The 25,695-nt window shown below is 37.6% G+C and overlaps 1 protein-coding gene across 2 annotated transcripts; it reads left to right on the top strand.

Annotated features, from left to right (window-relative positions):
• Positions 1–5,494: 5,494 nt before the first annotated feature.
• Positions 5,495–25,143, top strand: ncapg2 (non-SMC condensin II complex subunit G2). 2 transcript variants are annotated; one of them, XM_015377481.1, is made up of 27 exons: positions 5,495–5,639; positions 5,784–5,900; positions 7,344–7,517; positions 7,660–7,774; positions 8,081–8,238; positions 8,430–8,564; positions 8,642–8,736; positions 8,814–8,970; positions 11,101–11,193; positions 11,282–11,407; positions 11,781–11,960; positions 13,937–14,089; positions 15,186–15,408; positions 15,512–15,609; positions 15,910–16,080; positions 16,163–16,233; positions 16,312–16,465; positions 18,859–19,032; positions 19,160–19,276; positions 21,135–21,281; positions 22,334–22,433; positions 22,578–22,780; positions 23,032–23,166; positions 23,277–23,380; positions 23,450–23,550; positions 23,645–23,744; positions 24,974–25,143. In XM_015377481.1, exons 2-27 carry the CDS (start codon positions 5,823–5,825, stop codon positions 25,023–25,025), a joined length of 3,414 nt encoding a protein of 1,137 aa, XP_015232967.1. In that variant the 5' UTR covers positions 5,495–5,639; positions 5,784–5,822; the 3' UTR covers positions 25,026–25,143. The 2 variants fall into 2 exon arrangements, with proteins under 2 accessions (XP_015232967.1, XP_015232966.1); XM_015377480.1 differs by having other exon boundaries at positions 15,907–16,080.
• The last annotated feature ends 552 nt before the right edge of the window (positions 25,144–25,695 follow it).

Below are 25,695 nucleotides of genomic sequence, written 5' to 3'. Positions count from 1 at the left end.
GCCTAATTTACAGCAGCAGACTCTCACCGTCTGTTGTCTTTTGCAGACCCACATTTTTCTACAAGACCGTAAAACTGCTGGACCGTTTGAGATGTCTCAAAAATCAAGTATGTAGCAGAGAAAAACACTCATGAGTCTACAGTTCTATTTACGTTGCGCATAGGCCTTCAGCGGTGCTGTGACCATTCAATCGCAGAAGTGATTCAGCGGCACATCAGATGTTTGTAAAGTGAGCTTCTCAGGAGTGACAGCGCCGCAGCGGTAACATTCAAGCATAAAAGTTAAGACAGAGGGCCAATCAGGAGCTTGTAGGTGGTCTAAACTCAATGAAGTGGGCTTCAGCTTGAGCTGAGGTTTTCCACTTGGTCTTAGTGCCAGACAATTGTCTGTTTACTGTAGCGTAACATTGTTTTATGGCAGTGCAAGGAACATGTCCCCCCCCCCAACCCCGAAATTACATCTGTGCCTAAAAACTCTACAAAAACTCTGCAGATAGACTGAATGGTACTGTACAGTAGTGCAGATTTTTGCATTTAAAACTATAATTGATGCTACTTTTGTTTAAGAGATATTAAACATTTATTTTAGGTCATGCAGAGGTCACTATCACCCCAATAAAATCTGAATTGAACCAAAGTGGTCTACTTGTTTAGTGCTTCATTTGGGCGGACTTGTGCTGTAGTTGGTAGGGCGAGTGAGCCATTCAGCCCTTAAACAGCTAATTTGCATCAGTGCAGGGTTGCTGGAATTTGGCAGCGGGTGTATCGCCCACCTGATTGCGGGGGAAGCACCTGCATCCAAATGTCCCTTTCAAAAAATTTTGTTTGACTGTATACATTTTTTAAAGAAAGGGGCATATTTTATTTCATGTCAACCTGCCACAGAGCTACAGCCACCCACATGTGGGAAGAGGCCGTTCTAATCTTGTTTATACCAACCTTCAATCAAGGCGCCTTCCACAACTGTGAGTGTGACTTCTTTCAGAGTGACACTTTATAGTTATGGGTTAGTGGTTAGGGGGGAGGTTTGAGATTGGGCTAATGTTCCCTGAAAGCTGTGTGCGCTTGCACAATTGCACACTGCTCGCGCATTCTCAGCGCACAAGAATCTATACAGTGCTCAAAATAAAATCCAACATATACTTTAAATCAATATTCAATAACATTTTTTTCCTCCGTCTTTTAACTTTTTCCGAATTTCGTTACATAATATAGAGAAATTGAGTAAACTAATGTTTTCTTGCCATAGAGTTATAGTTTTAGGCTTTTGTAGCCTGTGGTCTTCATGACAGCTATCATGAATTACCTCAGCCAGCTGGTTGGTCTGGATGTACAAACCGCCTTTATTTAAATCAACTGTTCTGAAACATGATCTACTTTTCAATCCCGGTTTAATATTAATATCAAATCAGTTTTATAATACAAACTAATACATTTATGAGAAGTATTGGTATGGACATGTTTAATGAAACGGCAGTTTCCTTTGTAAACAGCTTGTGGATATTAGTGCTACATTTCAATCATCCATTGATGATTGTGAAAGAAGATTTAATTTAATCAATAATCGAAAAAGCAGGATAATCATATCAGGTTGGCAGATTCAGACAACCACTCACAGGCTGGCCTCACATTCTGTCAATTTATTAACATTCTAGTGGCATGTTTTGGTTATATCATATTACTGAATATTAAACAATAAGGTCTTAAACTAATATTGTCAACTTAATAAAAAATAACACAGGATTTCGCTGACAGAATAAGAGTCAACTATACTAGTGCCCAAAAGGCAAGTGTGTCAAACTATCTCACTCAAGGTGCAATAGAACATACAAGACTGGCCCTAAACTTCCTGGGAACCAACACACAGGCCACTCCCATTCAATTTTAGGTAAAGGTAGTAAATATTTAAGTCAGATTTGTTGCTATTCTAGTGACTTTTTTTTTTTTAAATGGATATTAAATGAAAATACTTGTCATAAAATGGGACAGATGGACCCAGTATTGAGGTGAGTCAGACAGTGGGAAGTTTCAAAATGTTTAACAAAAAATAAAAGACAGAAACAGAACACGGGCTGCTGTGGATCAGCAGACATTTGACGCCTTTAGGGGGAGGTCGAGCATTGCTCATCATTGGAACTCTGGTTGTGGGAGAACCATAGGTAATGACCACGATAATCTGACAGATTAAAAAGCAAAAGTATGTTTTAAATCAAGTGAGGGGGAAAATTACTTAAGTGGCTTAAGGATTAAATGGGGCAACAAGACGACATTCCTTTCCTGAAAATTTTATTTTTAAACATCTAAAAGCTCTTCCCTCCACTAACCTTTGTTTTGTTTTTTTCTCCCTGCCCTTTAACGGATAGGGGCCGGTTTGGGATTCAGCCAAAGTCTCCTCATTATGCAGCCGACAAATGCATCCTTTTTGCCCGTTTTGAAGCACAGGTTCTGGTGTATCCTCCGTAGCATTTGGCATCCCATTATTCATTGCAAGTCCAAGCAAGCCAGCTGCTCTGTGCAAAGAGGAAAAAGTAGTTGCTTCTCAGTAGTGAATAATGAAAATAGTTTTAAATAGTTAGTGAGTCAGATATGTGGCAGGTAATGTTTGGTTTATTGAGTTTTTTTCTTTTTATATGTCCCTGTATAAATGGGTTTGGCTGACATCTAATCACAGATTCCAATATCTGCGTTTGTGGGGAACTATAATTCTGACATTCACAACAACAATGTAGGTACCAGATATGCCAGGGTGGTCAGATCTGCTTAGGGTTAGATATACATGGAAGAGTAGACCCTGCGTCTGTCATGATGGGTTCACTGATGAGACCCAGTTATGCAGAACACCACGGAGACGGAAACAATGGTAAAAGTTTAACAACGTTTATTGTTCACAAACACATGGAATAATGACTGGAACTGGTTCAGGCCTGGGGACTGGTTCACTGGAGTCTGTGTAGATAACAGAGCAGTTAGCTTTGAGAGCAATGGGGTTAGGTTCTGTGAAGTTCTGATCTATACCTTGAGGGTTCCGGTTTGAACTCAGAGAGAGGAGCAGTTGGGTCCGGAGAAGGTTCGTTTCAGCAGAGTCCAATAGCTGCTTCAGCGTCTTACTTCTGAAGAGGGTGCAGACCTTGGCTTTTGGTTTCCAGCTCTTAATCCTGAGCTGCATGGGAAATCCAGAGAAGAGTCTTCGGGTTTGGCTCAGAGGGCAGGCTCGGCAGTCTAAGCTCATCCGGAGCTTACAGAGAAAAACTGGTTTCCTGGAAACAGAGACACAAAGGATTAGAATCCAAGCAGGACTCAGAGGGCAATAAAAGGTTTTCAGAAGATTCTTTGGCTCAGGTGCTAACCAACGAGATTCAACACTGCAGCGTCGAGGCAAGGTCTGAAGACAGCTTTTATAGTGTGGATCCTCTGATGATGGAACGAGCCACAGGTGCGTCGCAGGCTCGGCTCAGGAGGATCCACGGCGGACTCTGCTGGAGAAAGGTGGTACTTCTCCAGCTCCCAACAGCGTCGACCTCTTTCTGCCATGGTTTTGAATAGGCCTTTGGCCCATATGCAGAACAAACTCAGGAGAGAGAAAAATGTTTAAGAATATTTAAAAAAAATAGCAATAACTGGAGGCTGAGCTGAGATCTGGTTCTTCGGCTGTGTAGCAGAGGATGACAAAGTAGTTAAATAGGTGGAATGGGTGAGGGGGGATTTTCAAAAGAGAAGGTTGGCCTACTGATGGAGATGAGTGGAGCTGCCAGGGGGAAGTTGAGTCTGAGGAGATTCACTGGTGAGCCAGTCTCCAAAGGTGGAAGGGTGAGCAGGGTTCGATCGAGTGTGGGACTCAGTCCATTTCGGTAGCCGGTTCGATAACCAGAACCTAACGCCACCTCAGTGGGAGTTTGGTGTTAGATGGACCGCTAATGCAGAAATGGGCAACGGGTGCTCCTGACTATGATGAAGACCATAGCCAAAGCAGCATTGACGGGCTATCTTAGTGTCCGCTGTTGACCATTAAGCAAGCCTGCTGTTACCCAAGCCTAAATATATGCTTCGAAGTGAGAAGAGATTTTGGAATGATGTTGCATTGTGTCGCAAGCCTTGATGGGTAGATGGTGCAGGTGTGAACACCAGCCAATCAGGATTGGTGTAATCATAGAAATGATTTTGAGGAATACGGCGTAACCTATAGTGAGATTTTGAAATGAATGCTATAAATGAGAACTGCATAATGAGTCTTATTGCATAATGATCTGTGAAACTAGAACATTCATGGTACAGAAAGTAGTTCTTGCAGTAATTCATCTCTGGAGAACCATCTCTTTTTTATGTATTCATATTTGGATCACTTTTCTGCTAAAAAATAATAAAAATAACCATTATCATTTAAAAGATTCAAGTTTCAAATAGGTTTTGATGACACAGAACCCAACAATGTTGCCTCAGTCTTGGGAAATGAACAATTCACTTCTACTTTCAATTCTTTCTGGCAGAAGATCCCAGCAAATTTTTGTGACTGTCTTCTGGTAAACCTTGAAATTCTTTATTTATGACAGCACTCATTAGCCCTGGTTGTCGGTATGTTTTCTTTTTTGAGTGCCTGTTAAGAAAACAGCTTCTAATGCTGCATTCCATAAACCCTTAGGAAACAGAAAGCCCAGTGTTTATGAGGGCAGGTGCTCAGACAAACTGATACTGATTGAAACTGAAGTGTCAGTTTTAGAAGTTGTTTGGTTACCACATGTAAACAAAACTATTGTGGCACTTTTAGTATTGAGAATTGATTATTATTATAAAAGTAATGTTTATGAATTCATCTGCATTAAAAATAATTTTTAACATATTTAGCAACTTTTCCAATAAATATGTAAACTAAGTACTAATGATAACAGCAGAGACCTAATCTACTCAGAACTTTTAAGTGCAAGTGTAGCTGGGTTGATTATTTTATTTTATTAAACATAGCCAAAGTTTGTAATAAATGCACGTGCTTCTAAAAATTACAACGTGTGTCTTTTTTGTTTTTTGTTTCTTTTTGTTTTTGTTTTTTTCTGGGAGAATTTGTTCTTTCTAAACGTAGTTTTCTCTCCAGTCTGTATTTTCAATTTTTTTATGTTATTTAAGCAACTTTGTTTTATTCTGTAAAAAAAGCATGCCACACAGCTGCTCTGCTGTGGAGGAAATATGTTGTGGTGGTTTGCCGCCACCTGGTGGTTGCAGAACGTATCAGCACCCATTGCAGTGCAACGTTACAGCGTCAACACTTTGAGTTGTAGGAAATATTTGATTCAGAGAAACAAGTTAATTAGGAAACTTAGTAAAATAAAAAAATAAACTAGACATTGTTTATTTACTGCAAAAGGAATCAGTTTTTCACACCTGGAGATGGCGGTAATGCTCACCTACCGTTTTTTGCCAACCGCCAAAAAAAGAAGAAGAACAAGACGAAGAAGAACAAGAAGAAGAAGAAGAAGAAACGTCAACAACAAACGTTTGACGTCATGACGGTAACGTCCCATCCAAATTTGCGCGGGTTAACCGCTTTTACGGTGGGCTGTCATTTTTTTAGTTCAAGGCTGCAAAAACGTAATCAAAAAGTTAGTGGACCACTACATTTGATCACACCTTACAATAATTCTTTCTTTACACGTAAGTATGACATTTTGCTGCAATCAGAGCTAGTTTTTATGTAGCAAATGGCCCGTTTAGACACATGTTTTGGTTTTTCTGTCGGTAATTACGTCGTCGGCGTATATAAATCTGTGCGTTTATTTATTTTTTATTCTCTTAAAGATTTCAGGTTACTTCTTATCCATGGTTTAACACGGAATAATGTCCAAGCGAAAGGCGTTTTTAGAAGCAACCTCAAAGGAAAAGGTGGAGGACTTTCTTCGCTTTATTCAGCTGCACGTAAGTACTTTATTTGGGCCAGCTAAAAGTTTAGACGAAGCAGTTTGCTTTTTAATGACAGATCTTAATGTTTGAATTACTTCCCTTCTGTGTTAACAACTTCTGCAGGATCAAAATGGACGCTTGTTTTATTTTGGTGTATGAAATCAGTGAAAGATCTAAGTATGTAGATAACAACCAATCAATATTTTATGTGACGTTTGTTTTGTTTTTTATTTGATTTCAATAAAAGCTTAAAAATCTGTTCCAAAGTTTTGTATTTTCCTTAAGAAATGTTTGACTTTGTAAAATTGCGATCAACCTGGCGTTAGGGACTTCACTAATTAAATAAATAATAGTGGCAGATTTTGAGATTCTTTGTGAAACATTTCTGTTGTATGAAAACATGCTGGCTTTTTAGTCATGGTGAAATATAAAAATACTGCTTTGGTGCATACAGAAGAGGATTTGGGACACTGAAATTTTTTTTTAAAAAGTTGACTGATTTTTAGATTTTATTTCAGTTTAATATGGGGAAAAAAGTCAGAATTTTGACTTTAATCTCAGAATTCTAACTTTTATCAGAGAATTCTGACTTTTTTTTCCTCAGAATTCGGACTTTAATCTCAGAATTGTGGATCTTAATGTAGGTGGGCATCATGAAGGAAGAGAGGTGGGAACACTCAGCTTCACTGACAAAGATGTGAGCTGTCTGGGAGGGCCAGTAACACATTGGTGGAAAATGGCAAGATTAGGCAACTTTTTACATGCCAGAGGGGTCCCGGGGATGCTATTTTAATAATGGAAGAGCAGAAGGTGATTAAAACAAGAGAGCTAATCTCTAAAACAGCTATGGCTACGGCTTTATGCTAACATGTTTGTCAGCTGTCAGAAAACAGTCAGAATTATGAGCTTAAAGTCAGAATTCTGAAATTAAAGTCAGAATTCTGAAATTAAAGTCAGAATTCTGAGATTTTTCCCATATTAAACTGTAGTAAAATTTAAAAATCAGTCAACTTTTTTTTTTTCATTTTTTTTTCAGTGGCCCTAATCCTCTGCCGTTGGTGTAAAAGTGGCTTTGTTTAAACAATGGGAAAATCAGGCCATATGCCTGTAAAATGAGCAGTTGTGAATTTAGATTGCATAAAGCCTCAAAAGGACAAATTTAACCACAGTCTATAGTATAATTGTTAAAGATTATTTTAAAAAAAATGGTTAAAATCTGAGTGTGAGATTCTAAGGCACGCTTAGATCTGGTTGCTTTTGATTTTAGTGTCAAAAATTGACAATTACAAAAGTAATGAGGAATCCCGAACCTTCAGAATGTTTTTGCTATAAGAATGGTTTGGGGTTTGTTTGTATTCGCTAAAACTAATACATTAAGAAAGACATTTCCCATTAACTAAAACTAGTGGGAAATGTTAAACCCTGCTTCTGTTTTTTTTTTTTTTTTTGGCTGAGTAGAAGGACAAAGCTGAGCCCTTTGATGTTGAGGAGGTGGTTCAGGAGATGCCCAGAGAGCAGAGAGAGGCTCTCTGGAGGCAGCTGGAGTCGCTGCTCAGTGAGATTTTGCTGGAGTTACCTCCAGACCAATGGGAAGAGGAAGAGAGAATGCAGCAGGAATCCGTTCCAGATGCTGTGAGTTTACGGGTCTCTTCATATTCAACCAGTGGACATAAATCAATAGTAACCCCTGGCGTCTAGAATATCACATCGTATTTAGAACGTGAATGAACGCTGATATGCCGCCTGGTGATTGTTTCAAACTTTTCTTCTTCAGAAACACGTCATGGCGGTGGTGGACGGTGTTGTCCTGGTGGTTGCTGCATCTCTAAGGGTTTTACAGGATGGGGACTCCTATAGCACACTTTTAGATATCGCCCACAGACTTCACGGTGAGATTAATGTTTTTTAGCTTTATTTAAAAAAAAAAAATAGACCCATTCTCATCCGATTTTCACTTCCTGATTACCTACATTTCTTTCTTAACTGTTTCCTCCCCTCTCTCCCTCACCCACTGATTTTCTGGGTTCACCTGCTTACATATTTATAACTCACCTTCCACTATTTATTTATAGCTTTCTTTATGATTTGATATTAAAGAAAAATTTATTTGATATTTCTTAAGAGCCTTTAGAGACAGCCTTTCATTAGATTTCATGTGCATCTGTATAATTGTAGCTGTTTTTGTTTTCCATCAGATGTTTTGGTGTCACTTCCTGTGTCAGAGGCGGCGTTGCAGCTCCACATACAGAAGCTGTTTGAAGCCTGGTGGAAGTTGGGACTGCTGGAGAGGGAAAAGTTTGGTCGTGTGGCTTTCCTTTTCTCCCTGCAAAATAGCTTCCTCCTAAAGAAACCGGTCAGTGTGTTCTCCTTGAATGTCCACCGCTTTTTAGCAACAGGAGGGAGCTTGCTCGTGATTCAGGATAAAGTGATGCCGACAGGCAGGAGGAAAAGGAGCCACTAGCATAACCTCTGTAGAAGTTTAGAGATTTAAGACCTGATGGGATCTATCAACACTGTTTTCTTATCTCTGATTTTTACCGTCAGAGTGCTGAGATCGAGAGAGTGTGGAGCCTTCACGATGTTCTCGCCAGTCTGGACTACACATCGGAAGACAACAAGCAGATAGTGGACCTGCTGCTGCAGTGCTTTCACCGTCCCACTCACATTAGAAACGACGACGTGAGTAGAGTCATTCGCTATTGCAGGTGTGACTTCATTCTTAAGCTGTCATCCTGATGGTGAGTTTGTTGTCACAGGGAAAGCGGTTCCTGGTGTCCCTTTTCAACTGGGATGTTGATTTTATCGGGGTTATCCACGGCACCATTAAAAACCAGTTGGAGTTTTATGACAAGTAAGACGTGCGCTTAATGCTTTGACTCCAGCCAGCATACCAGGGAGTTTAATTTATTTGTTTTTATCATTACACAGGGGTGTAGTTGATCATATTGCAGAAATTTACTTCAGAGCCTGGAAGAAGGCTACTGGGGACTTCCTGGAGACGATTGAGAGCGCATGCATTCAGGATCTGATGCAAAATGCCATTCTTCTTCAAAGAAAATCACCTGTTCACAGCAAAGTTAGACAGGTACTCTTTAGTTTTTTTTCTACCTCCGTCACATTTTGTAATGTTACAACCAAAGACTTTGATTAACAAAAAAATTCAGAAAACATATTGTCTTTTTTGTTGAACCCCTTTTAATTTCATGCCTATCGATTAACATATAGTGAAACCAGTGGCCCTTAAAAGATACCTTGACACTTTTTGTCATTTTGTATACACAGTGTATACAAAACAACATTTCATTACATACAGCGACAGTGAATGAGCAGCAGCTTGGCAGTGAAATCAAAATTTCCATTTATAAAGTGCAGCAGTAATGAAAATATAAACAGTGTAGGAGAGACATGGTGCAAAAGGCATTGATGTGGAAGGTTCAGAGCAAATAAATAAATATATATGGTGCAAAATGCAGTAGAAACATTGAGTTGAATTCTATTTAAAGGGATTTGAAGATTCACCATGTAGTGCAAGTAATATGATATTAGTGTGATGCAGAGTCTTGATGTGTGACGTAATTAGAGTTTTCAACATTCTTATGGCAGTGGGGGAAAGTTGTTACAGAACCTGTTGGTCCTACATCAAATGCTTTGAAGCCTCTTCCCAAAGTGCAGCAGGGAGAACAATTATTTACTAGGATCCTAATGCAAAACACTGCATGTGCTTTAAAAAACAAACAAAAACAAACTACTGCCTGAACCTAATACCCCCACTGCAGAACATGGTGTGGAATCATTATGCTATGGGTTCGGCTGGACGATATGGCCAAAACTTATCACAACATATTTCTTAATTTTGGTCAGTAAGTTAAAATATGCAATCAATATGAAGGCCTCAGAAAAGGTGCCAAGAAAAACCACAAAATTCCTTTACAAGCCTTTGAATGTTTGCAAAATAATTTAGAATTATCTCTGAAAATAGAGATTAAAGGTGCTCTATTAATTTTGAAATTTTGAAAAATCTAGCTCAGAAAAAGCCCTTATTGACACATCAAGCAGAGCTTTACTATGAGCTGTTTTTATAAGATTAACTTTATTGTCCCACGAAGGGAAACTTCCTTTGCGCACAGTTGTATAATCACAACTGAATACATAAAATTACAAATCATAGGATTTAACATAATCAAAAAAGAAATAAAAATCGTAAAAACAAAAAACATCCATATGCATAACATACAAGTGCAATACTAAAAAGGACAAAAGTAGAACTTTGGCGTCAAGATTCTTCCAAAAGTCCTGAAAAGCAAATCACAGCACACCACCTCTCTCTGTCATTTGAACGTTTTCTAGTAAAAATCACATCACACATTTTTTTTTCCCATCTTGAACGCTAAATGTTTATATATTTTTTACAATTCTGGTATAGTTTATGCTCTAAGTGGGTTTTTCTGACACCTAAAGACATATTTTACAGTTTCTATACTCCAGTTAATGATTAATCGATTACTAAATTAGTTAACGATCATTTAAATAATCGATTAATCTGATGAATTGTTTCAGCCCTAATCCTGACTAGCTTTAAACTGCACAATCAATGCTTTCTACAGGGTCTGCACGCAGCAATCTTTTTCTCTTTCATCAAATTTGAAGACATTTGACCGGTACAGGTCATTCAAAACTGGAGCGTTTGCTTGGGTTATCACTGGCACTCGTTAAATCTTAGCGCACTGAAGCTTAGCATCTGAGCATCACAGCTTTCAGCGGCAGAGCACAGCCTCCTGTCTGTGGGGGAACATCATTGCCCCTTTTGTTCCTTTAGAATAGCCTGTTCTTATTTGGTGGCAACGCTGTAACCACAACTATATAAAAATACCAGAAATGTGTCTTCAAAAAAAAAAAATATATATATATATATATATTATGGGGAGTGCTGGCCTACTGGTTAGGGCATAGAGCTTGGAATCCTGAGGATCTTGGTTCGAGCCCCATTCCCACAGACTGCCACTTTGGGTCTCTGAGCAAAAGACCCTTAACCCCACATTGCTCCCCAGGCACTGCACAATGGCAGTCCCCTGCTCCCCAAGGGGATGGGTTAAATGCAGAGGTAAATTTCTCCAATGTGAGATCTATAAGGTTCAATTATTTATTTATGTAGCCTGATATTGTGCTATTTTACATTTTCGATGCTGACTTATCTTTTCTCCTTTATTCATCATAGATTTTAAGCTATTTTCACTCCAGGAAAACAAGTCATGGTGTGGACAAGATGCTGTATAACCTCTACAGGCCGATCCTCTGGAAATCCCTGAGTGTATGCACACATAGCTCGTTGAATGAATCATTTAGAGCAGGTTTACATGTTCACCTAGCATTAATTGCTGCCTGTGTGATGCCTTTAGGTTCCTAACTTTGAGGTTCGTGCAAACGCCACTTTGCTTTTCTCTGAAGCCTTCCCAGTCCATGACCCAGAAGAAAACTCCAAAACTATGGATCTGAATGTTCAAAAGCAGCTGGACACAATGATGGTGCGTTTTATTTTAAGACACTGCGGTGCCTTCACAGGTTGGATTAGCTTACAAAAATATGGAGTTTGATTTTATTTGTTTTTTTCCTCTCCCTCTATCCTCTTCTCTGAAATGTACTTAGATCTGTTTGTTTTACATCCATAATTTTCTTTTTCTCCCGTTTTATATTTTCTACAATTTTTTTTTAACGAGAACCATCAAACAATTAAAAAATTGTATGTAAAAGAATATAGAGAAGTATGAATATGGGAAACTCGCAGCGTTGATATGAAAAATTTGGAGGAACGAGTTTACAGTCCTGTTTTCTTCATGTTTGGGATCTAATAATTTTGGCTGTGTGTATTGTTTTCATACTCTTAAAATCCTCCAATAGGGGCTCTTTGACGACCCTCAACCCACCGTGCGTGCTAACGCCACCCTGGGGGTGTGTAAGATCCTGTCAAAGTTCTGGGAGCTCCTTCCTCCAACGATCATCACAGACTTCCTGAAGAAGCTGGTGATGGAGCTGGCTGCTGACAGCAGCTCTCCTGATGTCCGCTGCTCAGTCTTTATGGTAATGTCCATGGCTTAGTTCATTTAGAGTCAATATCAGTTTTATATTACTGGAATATCACAGAAATTACAAATTTTAAAAACGTTCTTTTTTAATCTTTCAAAGATATACATATAATTTATTGGTATAAAAATTTGGAACGCTTCATTTTTGTTGATGTATCTGTTCTTGTCAACAAGCCACCATTTAGATCAGGGGTATTAGAAAGTAGATTCAGGGGTAGGCCAAGGACCCCCACACTTATGGCAAGATGGAGCAGGGAGCCCCTAATGATATATATTGTATGAAATTGTGTTATATCAAACTGAACCTATAGTCACTCTATTACATATAGAGTAATGTAACAAAATTAATTATCTTCCTGGGTTTATTAAAGTATTTCGGAATTCTCATTGATGGGACAGGTGTTGTGAATGAAATGGTGCCCAGCCTGAAAGAGTTCCTATGTGTCGCTGAATGTGTGCAAGGATGACCGAAAGACATCTTCTGCCTCCATTTATCTGTTTACTACAGTGTGTTTTATTCATGTTAATGTATATTTAAAGACATTTCAATTAGTGGAAAAATTTGCAGGGGGGAATGTATTAAAAAAAAAAAAAAAAAAGTCTTATCGACCAAAACTTTCGTGAAAACTTTTCGAACCTAGGGGTTGCTGACCCCCGTTGAAGACCTCAGATTTAGATGCATTAAGAGTCAGAAAGGCTGGAAAGTATTCAAACTGCTCTTGTTTTCTCCGACTTCTTGTTCATTTTAATTCCCGCTATCACTAAAGGTATGATAACTAAAAAACTACATTAAACAGAACAAAGCCTATGACTGATTGCATAATGCTTTATTTCCTATTTGACATGTTTCTTTTTTTGTTTGTTTTTTTGCAGTACAATGATGTTACAACCATAGAAATTGACAAGATAACAGCTTCTATATAAAACTGATAAGATATTTTTGTTTTAATCAATCATTTGTCCAGACAAATGTACCATTAATGGAAAGTGAATTGTATAACAATTGGAAGAAAACAATGACAGTGTCTGTCTTTCCAAGCTCGCTTGATTTTTAGAAAAAGCATTAGTATTAAAAAATATTTTTTATGAAGATGATTTAAAATGTTTTGATTTCATTTATTAAAAGTATTTTAAATATATGCCTCCTTTCACAGATAAAGTCAAAGTAATTCACAAAACCCTTCAAAAAGCAAAGCAAAATAAAAAAAAATAAAAAATCATAATCACCTAAAAGCCTGTCTTCATAAATGTTTTTAGCTGCATTTTGAATAATCAATTGAATCTCTCACTACAAAAAAGGACAGCTCCTGATTAGCTGAGCTCGTTCTGAATTTGTTAAATAAAACTAATAAAATAGAAGAAGCACTTTTTGTTTATTCATTTTCCTTCTTAAAATTTTTGATCAAAATGGCATTTTACCATATAGTGCCCTTTACCACTATATAGGGCACTGTATGGTTGTTACTCCATTTTAGATGAGTGTCCCAATGTACAGTGCATGAAAAAGAAGTGCACTTGAAATATCCCACAATGCACCTTAAAAAATAGTGATCATCCATAGTCACTAGATGAGCAGATATATCCCTTGATGCTTTGCGAGGAGAAATCTTGCAGAGCATCAAGGGATTTCCTGTGGCTAATAGCACAGTGGCTAATAACAAAAGCGACTAATAAAAATGTGTGACCAACGGTGAGCGAAAAGCAGTGATTATCTGTTCGAACAGTCGGTTAACTGAGTCCATATGTTGAACTAAAAGCTCCTGGTTAGCTGAGCTCTCGCTGAATTTGTTTTAAACCTAATAAAATAGAAGAAGCACTTTTTGTTTTTTCATTTTTCTTCTTGATCAAATTGGGATTTTACCATGATCAATTAGGTTTAAGCTGTGAAACCCTAATACCTGTAACAAAACATGTGGCTGCGTTAGGCATGTTATTTTTATTCCTTTGTTTCTATTGTCTTATGTCCTGCAGAGCTTGACTATTGTGTTGGACAACCCTTTGAGCCACCCACTGCTAGAAAAACTTCTGCCAACTCTCAAGTACAGCCTCCACGACACGTCAGAGAAAGTCCGTGCAGCTTTCCTTGACTTGCTCATCAAGGTTAAAGCAGTCCGTGCTGCCAAGGTGGGTTCATTTTGGAGAAAATTTACTTGTTTTGTCGAACAGTCTTTGCAAAGTTTTCCACAATTGCTTTAAATGTAAACTCACTCCATCTGAAAACATTTTTTTCCAAAATGCCACAAAATTTCTAAATGCAGTAAAAAGACAGTTCATTTACAGAATTAATTAAATCTCATAGGAAAATATGAAACAATTCACAGTAATATTAAAATCGTGTCCCATAGAAACAATTCCCACACACTTTAGATGCAAATATCATCTAATTTGGAGAATACTTTAGCTATGTGTCAAGGTCCTGACAGCTATGTAGTAAATTATTATTTGTTAGACTGCTTTAAAAGACTAACGATAATTTTTTTGTTGCTTTTCTTATTTTTTCTTTTTTGTCATTTTGTTTTTAGAAGAATCATATTGTGGAGTGTACTTTTAGTTTAGCCAAGAGCAAGGTGATATGGGGAAGGATTTTTTTTGCCATTTATAATTATTTTCATATGTATCATCATATGGTTTCAAAATGAGCTGAAAAAATAATTTAAAATTAACAATTATAGATGACAAAAAACATATTTCTGAAACAACTAAATTTTGTGAGCAGTGATGTACTTAGGGAAGTGTTGGCCTATGGGTTAGAGCAGTGCGCTTGTGCACTGAGAAGGTTGCAAGCGGTTGGATCCCAACAGCCTGCACTCTGGGTTCCTGAGCAAAGACCCTTAACCCCACACTGCTGCTCGGGCGCCGCACAATAGCCTCCCCCACTGCTCCCCAAGGGGATAGGTTAAATGCAGAGGTAAATTTCTCCATTGTGAGATCAATAAACTTCCATTATTATTATTATTACTACTTCAATCTCTTGTGGTCAAATGTGGTACTACAACAACAAAGCTTGTATAACATGAAGGCTGGCTAGAAGAAAATGCAGAACAAACATTTCAGATATTTGTTACATGAAGTTAGTAAATTCAGAAGATTTGCTAAATTCATTAAAAAAAAATTAAGAAACGTGCTTTAATTAGCGAATAAAAATCTGTTACAGTCCTATGAAAGAAGCAGATGAAGCCTTTTCTCCTAATCCCCCCCCCACACTCACACCTTTCTTCAGTTCTGGGACATCTGCAGTATGGAACACCTGCTAGCCCGTCTCGCCATCGACTCACAGACAGTGTCCAAACGTATCGTCAACCTTCTCTTCAAGTCCTTCTTCCCTGTTGACGAGTCAGAGAAGGAGTGGTGCTGCCGCTGCGTCACCCTCATCCAGATGAACCCCATGGCAGCCAGGAAGTTCTACCAGTTTGCTCACAAACACACGGCCACCACAAACATCGGTAAGGAACAGAAGCGACGAGCAAAGAGTGCTTACATGTTGCAAAGACCATTGAGTGTATGACAGGGTGGTGGTTGTGAAACATTTTTGTTTTTCTATCTTAGTAAAGCTGATGCTGGCTATTCGTCGCACTCTAAACAGCTTCATCCAGGTGGATTTTGACATGACGGAGATTAATGAAAGCAACAAGGAAAACAGCACAGTAAGAGACAGACTTTGCAAAAGCCAAACATTTGCGAGGATTTTTACCAATTAAAAACTTATATTTTAAAAAAGACATCATGATTATTAAATAAAAAATTTAAGCTGATATTAGTTAGCATGACTTTGGTTCATAAAACAGCAATCTTCCTGTGTGTTATATAGAATGCCACATTTTAGACTCTGAATACATAGTTGGCATATATTCAATCACTATTTTAGTAGTTAATTATTTGAATATTAAATTAACCTGATTTATTTTTGCAGCCCTAGTATATTTTTTTTTTTTTTTTTCCAGCAGGCTGGGCCTGTGTTGCTTGGACAGGACATGTCTGTTGTGTCCAGTTTACTAGAAGTGGTGGCCATCCTGTGGAGAAGTGTTGAGAAGGCTTTGAAACAAAATGAAGAGGCACACAAATACACAGTGGCAAAATTTGGAAATGTTATGACAAAATATTTCAAAGCTTTTGAGGTAATTTTGCTGCAGCTTATTATGATGTTAGCATTTCTCTAAACAAATCCCACAGAACGTTTTTTTCTTCTTGTTCTTTTAGGATGAGCGCTGCACTGCACCACTCATACAGCTGGCGTCTTTCATGCCCCCTGCTGCAGTTCCAACATTTAGGTGGGCTGTAACGCCAACTGTCACCTTATTTGATCTTCTTTTAAAACAGGCCAATTTAGCTTTCTTATCTCTTCCTAGCTGTGGAGTCCTGTCCAGACTGAGGAGAATGAACTCTGGAGCGACTTCAGCTCTGTTCAGCCAGCTGCTGGACTGCGTCTGCAGTTGGGGTCAGGTGGCTGACATCCTAGAGCTGGTGTCTGATTGGCTTAGTGAGTCTGTTCCCATGCAAACGGTCAGTGGTTTCATTTTGCACTCTAGGGTTCTCATGCTGTATGGAAAATAATGGAAAAAGCTTTTATATGTTTTCTCATCTGGATAGGTATGGAGAAAAGATATCACTGTTTGGGAAAATAATAATTATTATTTTATTTAATTTTTTTATTAGCTGGCCTCATTAAAATTCCAGTTATTTTTCTGCTTAATTTAATGCAAGAGGTGCAAATGTGCTGCAAACTTATAAAAGTCAAGTGTTGCCACTGGACTGATTTCTGTGTGGCTGCAGTACAAGAGCGATGCAAATCCAGTCCTCAGTTTAGGGAATCAATAGTTTTATTTATTAATTAATTAATTAATTAATTAATTAAAACTAATCGATTGATTAATTAATTGATTAGTTTTGATCAATCAGTTTTATTTTTAGATGGGGAAACTTTTGGACTGATAAAGATGCCCATGAATTACAAAATGTTTACAGCATAAATTCTGCAGGTTTTTCCATTCGCTTTAATTTAGTAATAAATAGGATTCCCTCTTTCAGGAATGTTCTCTGGTGGCTGTTGGAATTTGATTTACCGTTTTATTTTTTTTATTTTCTAAACATGATACAATATTCACGTGAACTGATTTAGTTTTTTGTTTTGGTTTAATTTCATATTATATTGAATACGATTATAATTGCATACTATGGAGAACCTGAAGAATCACCGAAAAAGAAACCCAGCTGTTTCAAATTTAAAATTAGAATCAATCAATTTGAAAAGCATTTTTTAGTTGCAAATTTTAAAATGAGTTATTAAAGAGCAATTTAAATGCAATTTATTAACCCATTGTTAAATACTGGAATTTGGAAAATGTGTTTTCAAATCCTATTTCTGAAAACCATGATTCATATATCCGATTATAAATACCTTTCCTAACAACACATCTAAAAAGGTCATTCCTTTTTCCATTTTCCTTTTCAATTTATTTTCAAATCCTTTTAAAATTGCATTTTGTTTTTGCTTTATCTGCTCTATTCACCTTTTCTGTGCCTCTTTTGGTCCTTCAGGGCACTGAAAACACAATTAAACCAATCACAGCTGCTCTTTGGATGTAAACAACTTTCTCATTAGTTAGACTGCCACAGTTGGATCATAACACTACGAGGAAGAGCTTCTATGACTGGTTAAACTGTGATTTGGGTGTCCTCAAGGACCAGAAGGGTCAGGGAGGTTGTTTTCTGTAAGGATGTCAAATATTAAATCTGGCTTGTATATGCCCTTCTCGTAGCAATAGAGAGACACATTTCTCATTGCTCACTGCTTGGCTTTGATTAAAATGACCTATTAATAGGAGCTTATTAGTGATCGTGTCTATCCTAGGCCTACATTTAAAGTTGTAATTATTGACGCTGTCCTACCCTCACCATGACATCAATAGACTTCAGTCAGAAATTACATTGTGTTAAATGTGCCTTTCAGAGGGACACCTGCTTCAAATAGCTTTAATATCTACATCCTGGACTATTTATAAGTTGGATCATTTCTGAATTTAAATATGTAAATAAAATGTTTGAGTGGACCAAGCTAAAATGGTGATATACGGTGCATCCTTAATGTTTGCCACTTGATGGCCCCAGTGAGCATTTGAAGTTTATATAAGGCTTTGAGAAATCAACCATGTTGAAACGCATTTGCTGAAGAGTTTCAGAGCCTCAACAAAGATCCTGCTCTTTATCACTGGACTTATTCATGTATGGTATGGGATGTCTAAAAATGGCGCTGCACATTCAGCAGCCTGTTACTGCGGCCCTGTGCAATAACCTGTTATTTATATTTAATACCCTATGCAATAGATATATATTTAAATACCCTTCTATATTAATACCCATTTAATAACCTGTAAAATAATCCTGCTAAATGAGAGACTTCAGCTGTTATATATGTGTATGAGGATGCACTGTATACACCCCGATGCACCTTTTCCTCCTTTTGGCACCTTCTTCTTTTTGACTCTAAAGCTGATGTAACGATTACAATTCTCCACTGTGAGTTCAATAAAGTCAGTCAATCAATCAATCGTAAATAAATGCAGGCTTGGATTCAATCCAAATCCAAAATTTATGCCACTTTGGGTTTTTTTGTATTAGCATTATATCAATATAGCCTATTAGTAACAAATTCAGCTGTAGGAGTGGATAAATGCTGCCACATGTAGTTGTAGAATTTCTGATAACTGTTCTCAAGTCTGATGTTAATCAAGGTGTGAGGATCTTGTTAAACATCCATTTTTTTTTTGCCTCCATGAACTTTTATCTTGACTGTTTGGTCCATGTGCATAAAATTTGAATGCCCCGTATTAAAGTGTTGAATTTTTCCGTAATAAATGTGTAGGATCCTTGTAAAAAGCCCCTCTTTCCAACACTAGGAAAAAGCCACTAAGAGTAGGAAGGTGCAAATCCAGGAGACGCTGGAGGCCAAACCAGATCTGGCTCTGGTGTATCTGGAATACCTTTTCAGCCACACTTCCACACGGGAGAAAGTCCTGGCTCTCGGTGAGGGCCCTCTGAGGCAGCTTCATACAGTTTTGGGGAACTGGAAGGTAAATAACTCATAATTGTTAAACATAAAGGTTGAAATTTATTAGCCTTTATGTGTTTGGCTAATAGGATCTTCTAAAGGAACGCCTTGTTAGAAACATGCTCTCTGCCTCTCTTTATTGTTGACAGTCGGTGCTCTACACTTACCTCAGCTCATCTACAGAAGATCCAAACAGTCCCACTGTGCAGACGGCGCTGAAGGCCTTTATATACCATGGTCGTCTCAGTGTTCACCTCCAGCATAGCGTGAGTCTCCCTCCCATCTGATTAGTATGAAATTACAGGTTTTACTCCACTTAACTGTTTCGTACAAGTCTCATTAGCAAAAGGGCTCCTCTTAAAACTTAGCTGTAACTTACTGAAAGAAACCTGTCTGGGTCTTTCAGGAATAAACTAAACTATAAGCAGACCTTTGCATTTTGGAAGCATCTTTTTCAGTAAAAGAAGAATCCTGCATTCAGAATTGTTAACAAGTAATTTTATTGCAAGTCTCAAGTCTAGAGTCAAAGCAGTCAAAATTCAAATCACTTAATAGTTGTAGTGCTCTGTTTTGACACTTGTTGATTAGTTTCCATAGAAATCTGCATTTTAATATCTAAAGAATTATCTTGAATGATGTTAAATCGGTAATTAAAAGCTGCAACTAAAAATACCCACATTTTTTTTTTCCAGATACATTTTGCACCTGTATTTAAAAAAAAAAAAAACAAAGCAAAAAAATGTCTTACAGTTTTTAACTGATTAATGCTTCGCTTTACTAAATTCAGAAAACCTGAAGGTGAACATGGATATTTATTTACATTAGTGCCTAGCCTTCTGTAATGATATTTTAAGTGTTACTGTAAAACCCCAAATTGGTAAGGTATAAATAGCTTAATAATACTGCATTTTAAAGCTCATTTTTCTTATAAAAATCCAATAAAAACAATCTGATTTTACTTTAGTTTGACTCTTTGGTAACAAACTAATGTCTGCACTGCTATGGAGCTAAGCGTACAAAAATATTATGCAGTGACTAGCCTTTCTGGGTGGGTTCTCAGGTTGCAAATACAATTAAATATGATGGATCCAGCATCCTGTATTTTTTCCCCCCAGATGCTGCAGTTTGCTGCTCCCTTATTTGCTCCCTATGTGAAGTTTATGTAGCCAAAAGTTTTACAAGCAGTGGGACAGAGACAGGTGTGCTAACGTCACCTCTATGAGTGGAATGCTATGTGACACATGCATACATGCATGCATGTGTCACATAGCATTACATCGATGCTTTTGAATAAACATTTAGAAATAAAATATCATTTCATAGTCTGAAATTATGAGTCTGAAGTCCTTCCAATGCAAGTCTAAGCAAGTATGAAGTCACTACTTATGCACCTTAAGTGCAACAGGAGTCCCAAACTCGAGTTCTCATCCTTGCCTGCAGTTTGATGTGTAGAAACCATCTGAGTCACCCTCAGCCTAAGACTTTTTATTGTGCAAATCATTGAAATATATGATTTATGGTTTTAATCAACTGAAAAGATCTGTAGTTTATTAGTAAGTGATAGTTCTGCTGAGAAGTTTACATTTACTCATCACTGGGATACATGTTAAATAAATTTGAGCTTTTAATGACATATTTGAATAATTCATTTTTAGGCTAATGAAACATTAAGTTTAGCCATATCTAAAAATATTGGAAAGTGTCAAATTAGATTTTTAAGCTCCTATCTTCTTCCAGACTTGAGCAGAGTGGTGAGAATCAAAGGAACTCATTGCAGAATACATTGCTGTTTAAAGTCACATTTTCTGCATTTGTACTGTTATAGAAATGGCTCCAAAAGAAATAATTTACAACTAAATCTGGTATTATTCTCCTAAGATGTGTATTAATTCCTTTAGCCTTGCTGCTCCATGTATTTGTCATTGCTTTGGACACTGTTAAGTATTTTTAAATGATTCCAAATCAAACTCATCTGAGCTGAAGTTCTCCAATTTTTCCATTTTGATCTGGAAGTGCAGACAATGTCTGGCCTTAACTGTAAATCTGACCAGTTTTAGAAAAGCCTGCTCTGTTTTATCTTCACAAGAAGCTTAAATAAAACTGTCATGTTTTTTTGTTTCCCAGTCGGCAGAAGGTCGGGACTACCTGATCTCCCTGGAGAAAATGGCAGTGTGGATCTCAGACAAGGTTCTGCCCTTCCTTACCAAACATAGGAGTGATGACGGCAAGGATTCGGGGAAGTCTCAGCAGCTCGCCTCAAAGATAACAGAGGTTAGCTTTTGCTTCATCTACTTTTTCACATGCAGCCCCAGCACTACAGCTTAGTTATGTTGGATTCAGTTTTCATTAGGGCTCAGTAGTCAGAGTGATGCTCATTAAGCTCATAGTGAGCCTTTTATCTGAGAAATAATACCATTTTCTTCCTTTTTCATTTCAGAAACTGAATTTCTGCTCGTATGATTGATGACTAAATAATCTGTTCTCATATTCTCGGACAAATAAGCCTGTTATTTCTCAAAGTAGGACCAATTAGTTTTTGCTGTATTACATTTGAAGGTTGTACAAATATCCAACAGGATAATAGTTTTTCTTTTTGTCTTGTGGAAGAGGAAAACAAGAAACGGTCCTGTGTCTGAAGTGTGGAGCTTATTTCTGTCCTCCTTTATGCTGTATGAGAATCAAACCTACCGGTTTACAGGCTTTTTATGCAGTCCTAAATGTTATTTATAGTATATCCTGATCCAGAGGTTATGAAAAAATACACTGTGAAGAAAAAAATGTGTATTTCCTTATTGAGAATTCCCTTGTGCTCTAAATATACCTCCATCTGTCCATTTGCTCATCCCTTAGATTTTCCATTAATTCATACATCCGCCATGTTTATTGGATCCATTGGATTTCCATTCAACTATTGGTCCATACATTCTGATGTTTTAGTTGTATTTTATAAAATTGGCTCCAAAACTGACTGAGAATTTTGGATGTTTTTGTCTGGAAAAGTTGAATTTTCTGAGATGAAAAATGTGTTAAACTGCCATCTTAAATTTTTATCCCAGTCATTTTCACAGCAGCTCAGAATGAATTCTATCTTGTTATCCTGCATGTTTGGTTCTGAGGAGCTTATTTTTTGCCCCCATCAGTGACTTAAAGTGCTGCTCAGTAAACTTTGAATCCACATAGATTTTTTTATTTTTTAGTCTACCCCAGTTCATGCTTCTTCTTACTCTCCTGAAATTAGGTGTTTCCACACCCCACCGATGAATCCAAACCGTTTCTTTAGATTGTTAAGTAACTGCATACGTTTCCTTGATGCACTTCAACAGAGCTTCCTGACATTGTGCCGTGACATTTTTCTGGTTGGTTTGGGAGATGAGATATTCAAAGGCGAGATCCTCCACATGTGCTCACTCATCCTCAACTCAGGTGAGCGCCTCTGCTGAGATTAAAATGACAAATTTCACTCCGCTAAAACGGATGCAAACAAGCATATTTCACTGAGGCTTGGCTCTCCTGCTTTTACGACTTAAGTATCATATGGTGAAGTAACAGCAGTGTTTGTGTTTCCAGAGTCAGGCTACAGGTGTATTCCTGCAATTCTGCCAATTTTAAAGGAGGTGGCAAACAGCTTTGTGCCCTGTGATAACATTCGGGACCAGAACAGTCATGATGAGTCCAACTTGGTCATGTTGGGTGTGGTGGCCAACCTTTTCCATAAGATCATAGCGTTGCTGACAAGTTGCCTGAAGAAAGACCCAGAAGAAGGACAACTTGTAAGGATTTCTTTTTTTGAACTATTCAAAATGTAATGGTTTGTTTGTCATTTTCCTTTTATTTGGCCTTGATTAAACATTCAATGGTTTGCAAAAGTATCAAATAGAAAAAGAAAACATAGGAAATGTTCCTTCATGTTTTTTATTACTTTCTGTTAATGAAAAAAAATCCATCATAGTTGGAGATGGTAATGAAAAATGGTTACTACTTTCTAATTTCTCTCTGCTTTATAACTTTGTGTCTGATTCAGCTGTGTCAGTCAGCCGTTCCCAGTCTGACGGACTTCTTCCAGGTGGCCCAGACCTGGCAGCCAGCACTTCTTAGCGAGGTTTACTCCACTGTGTTTGCTGCCATCATTGTGGAGAACATACGTATTCTTCAGAAGGTAAGAGATGGCACAGGATGGAGCCACTAAAAGGTTGTATTGCTTACTTGTATGTTGAGTTAACCTTAGTCTATTTATTGATTTTGTTTGTTTGCTTTTTTTTTTTTAAGCTTGCTCTTCCTGAAGAGGTTTTCGTTCCTCAGTCAGTGGATGAAATGCCTCCTTTGTCCAACTTACTGCTATCCGTCATCATCATATCACCCTCTATCACAAGGTAAACACACTGAGTATCTTTTAAATGTAGGATATTTTAGATTCGGTTGTTAATTCATCCTGTCTTTAGCTCGTTTTTGGCAGAGGTCTCTTCATCTCTGGACTCGGATGCCCTCAGCAGTTTCACCGAGCTAGTAGCAGTTCTGCACGTCTTGGCCGTCATTAAACAAAGTAGGTTATTTTTATCTATTTATTTTTTAATACCCAGAGCAATCATATCAATATCTGCAGTGACTGAATATCCTTCTGATGTGTTGTTCATTAGAGGGGCATAACAAAGGTGCCTTAAAGAGCGCTGCTATATCTATCCAGCAGCGTCTTCACGAACATGCAGTCTCTTCTTTGGACAGCAGAGAACTCCATCGGTGAGTTTCAGGGAACGATATGTTTTAAGTTTATTCTGTCAGGACATATTTCTAGATTTTATAGTGCTATGTAAAAGTATTTGGGTCTTTCAAGCATCATGCTAGACTACAACCTACACGAATGTTGATAGGAATGTATGCGAAAGAGCAATACAGTAGAGTGCATAAGATGGAAGAGAAAAGAGGTTAAGTTTTAAAGTGTATTTGTTTTTTGTTGTTTTTAAAAATTACAATTCCAAAACGGGCATTGATTTAGCCACCTGTGCTTTGGTACTATGAAACGTTATCCAGTCAAACTCTTTAGAAGTTCCGCAATGATTTAACAGATTCATCCTGTGTCTGGTGTAATTATAGTCCATCCAGCTGTTCTCTGATGATCTTGGATGTCTTTTCGAGAACGATAGTGCACAGAAAAAAACATCGAGGAACACCGCAGATATTTTAGGGATAAGGTGAAGTAGAGGATTTAGGCAACGTTTGGTTACCGTTAACTCTGTCTTTTAAGAGGAAATGAGAAATGAGATCTGATTCTCAGTTTTAGCCACATCTGTGACAGAACCTGAGTATATGAAGATGCTCCTGTCAGTTGAAACCAAAATGGACATTTTTGGACTATACTAAAGATGTTGGCAGAAAACTGAAATGGTACATCACCCTCAGAACTCCATTGCTACTCTTAAACACGGTGGTGGGAGCCTCATGCTGTGGCTTTTTCTTATTTTTAGCAGGACCAGAAAAGCTGATCAGTTTTAATGAAAAGATTAATTGATCAGGAATATAAAGGTAGACAGAGCAACAGTATGATAGTTTTTGATTAATGCATGACTGTGTAAAAATGTCCTAGTCCTAGAGCGAGGTGTACGAGAATGCTGGGACTCTTTTTTTCCACCTGGATCCCCACTATTTTTCGCCCTCATGTCCCTCCTTTGTCGGAAAAACTCGCCCCTACTTCCTCACCGCCTCGGCCGTAACTATGTACGCTGAGGCTAGGCGTATATATAAGCCTAGCCTCAGCGTGTGTGTATATATATATATATATATATATATATATATATATATATATATATATATATATATATATATATATATATATATATATATATATATAGAACTGAAGAAATGTTCATCTGTAAGAAAGATAAAATTCCGTTGGATTCCTGTTCTGTTGATGGATTTTTTTTTTTTTTTACAGTTGTTGGACGATAACCTTTTGTCTTTCTTTCCTTCAGGTGCATGTATGAATCCTCAGTGAAGACCTTGAATGAACTTCTGCATTTCTAATCCCCAGTAAATTAAACATGATGGGTTTGTGTTGAGTGTTTTTCTATGCATTGTAATCTCCATATTCATACTGTATAAACACAAAGCATTTACATTAAAAAAAAGATGCTGAAACAAACAGGTCATTGAATTGTACTGACTGATTCTTCTCACTTGCAGTATTAAGTTTAGATTGCATCCAATTTATTGGTTTTAATAGGGGCAATACATGTGGAGTCATCAGCCATCATAACCATGGTGTCTGAACCATGTATGGGTCTGCAATCGCGACTAAAAAACGGAGAGGAGGAAGGAACTCAGCCCACAGCCTTGAGGCACACCAGGGTCAAGGGTCACTGGGGTAGCAGTGATGGACTGAGTAAGGTGTGGTCTGTTGGTAACGAGGTCCAGTCATCAGTTGCTGATGCCCAATTGTATACATTTGGTGATCAACTTGGAAGTTATGCCTGTATCAAATGTTGAACTGAAGTCAGTAAAAGGATGACTTCATGACAACCATGAAGGGAGTAATTGCTATTATTTTATATATTTGAATTAGGACAATGCACATTTATCAACATGTCAGCTTAAAGCATCAATGTGAATCTGCCAGAATTGGTTCAACAGCTAATTTGAATCCTGTTTCCTAAGGCACTTGAGAACAGTGAACATTAAACAAGACACTACAGGA

The sequence above is a fragment of the Cyprinodon variegatus genome, unplaced genomic scaffold (genome assembly GCF_000732505.1).
Source record: "Cyprinodon variegatus isolate N-32 unplaced genomic scaffold, C_variegatus-1.0 Scaffold154, whole genome shotgun sequence".
NCBI classification, from domain to species: domain Eukaryota; kingdom Metazoa; phylum Chordata; class Actinopteri; order Cyprinodontiformes; family Cyprinodontidae; genus Cyprinodon; species Cyprinodon variegatus.
This window is presented reverse-complemented; position numbering and strand designations above follow the sequence as displayed.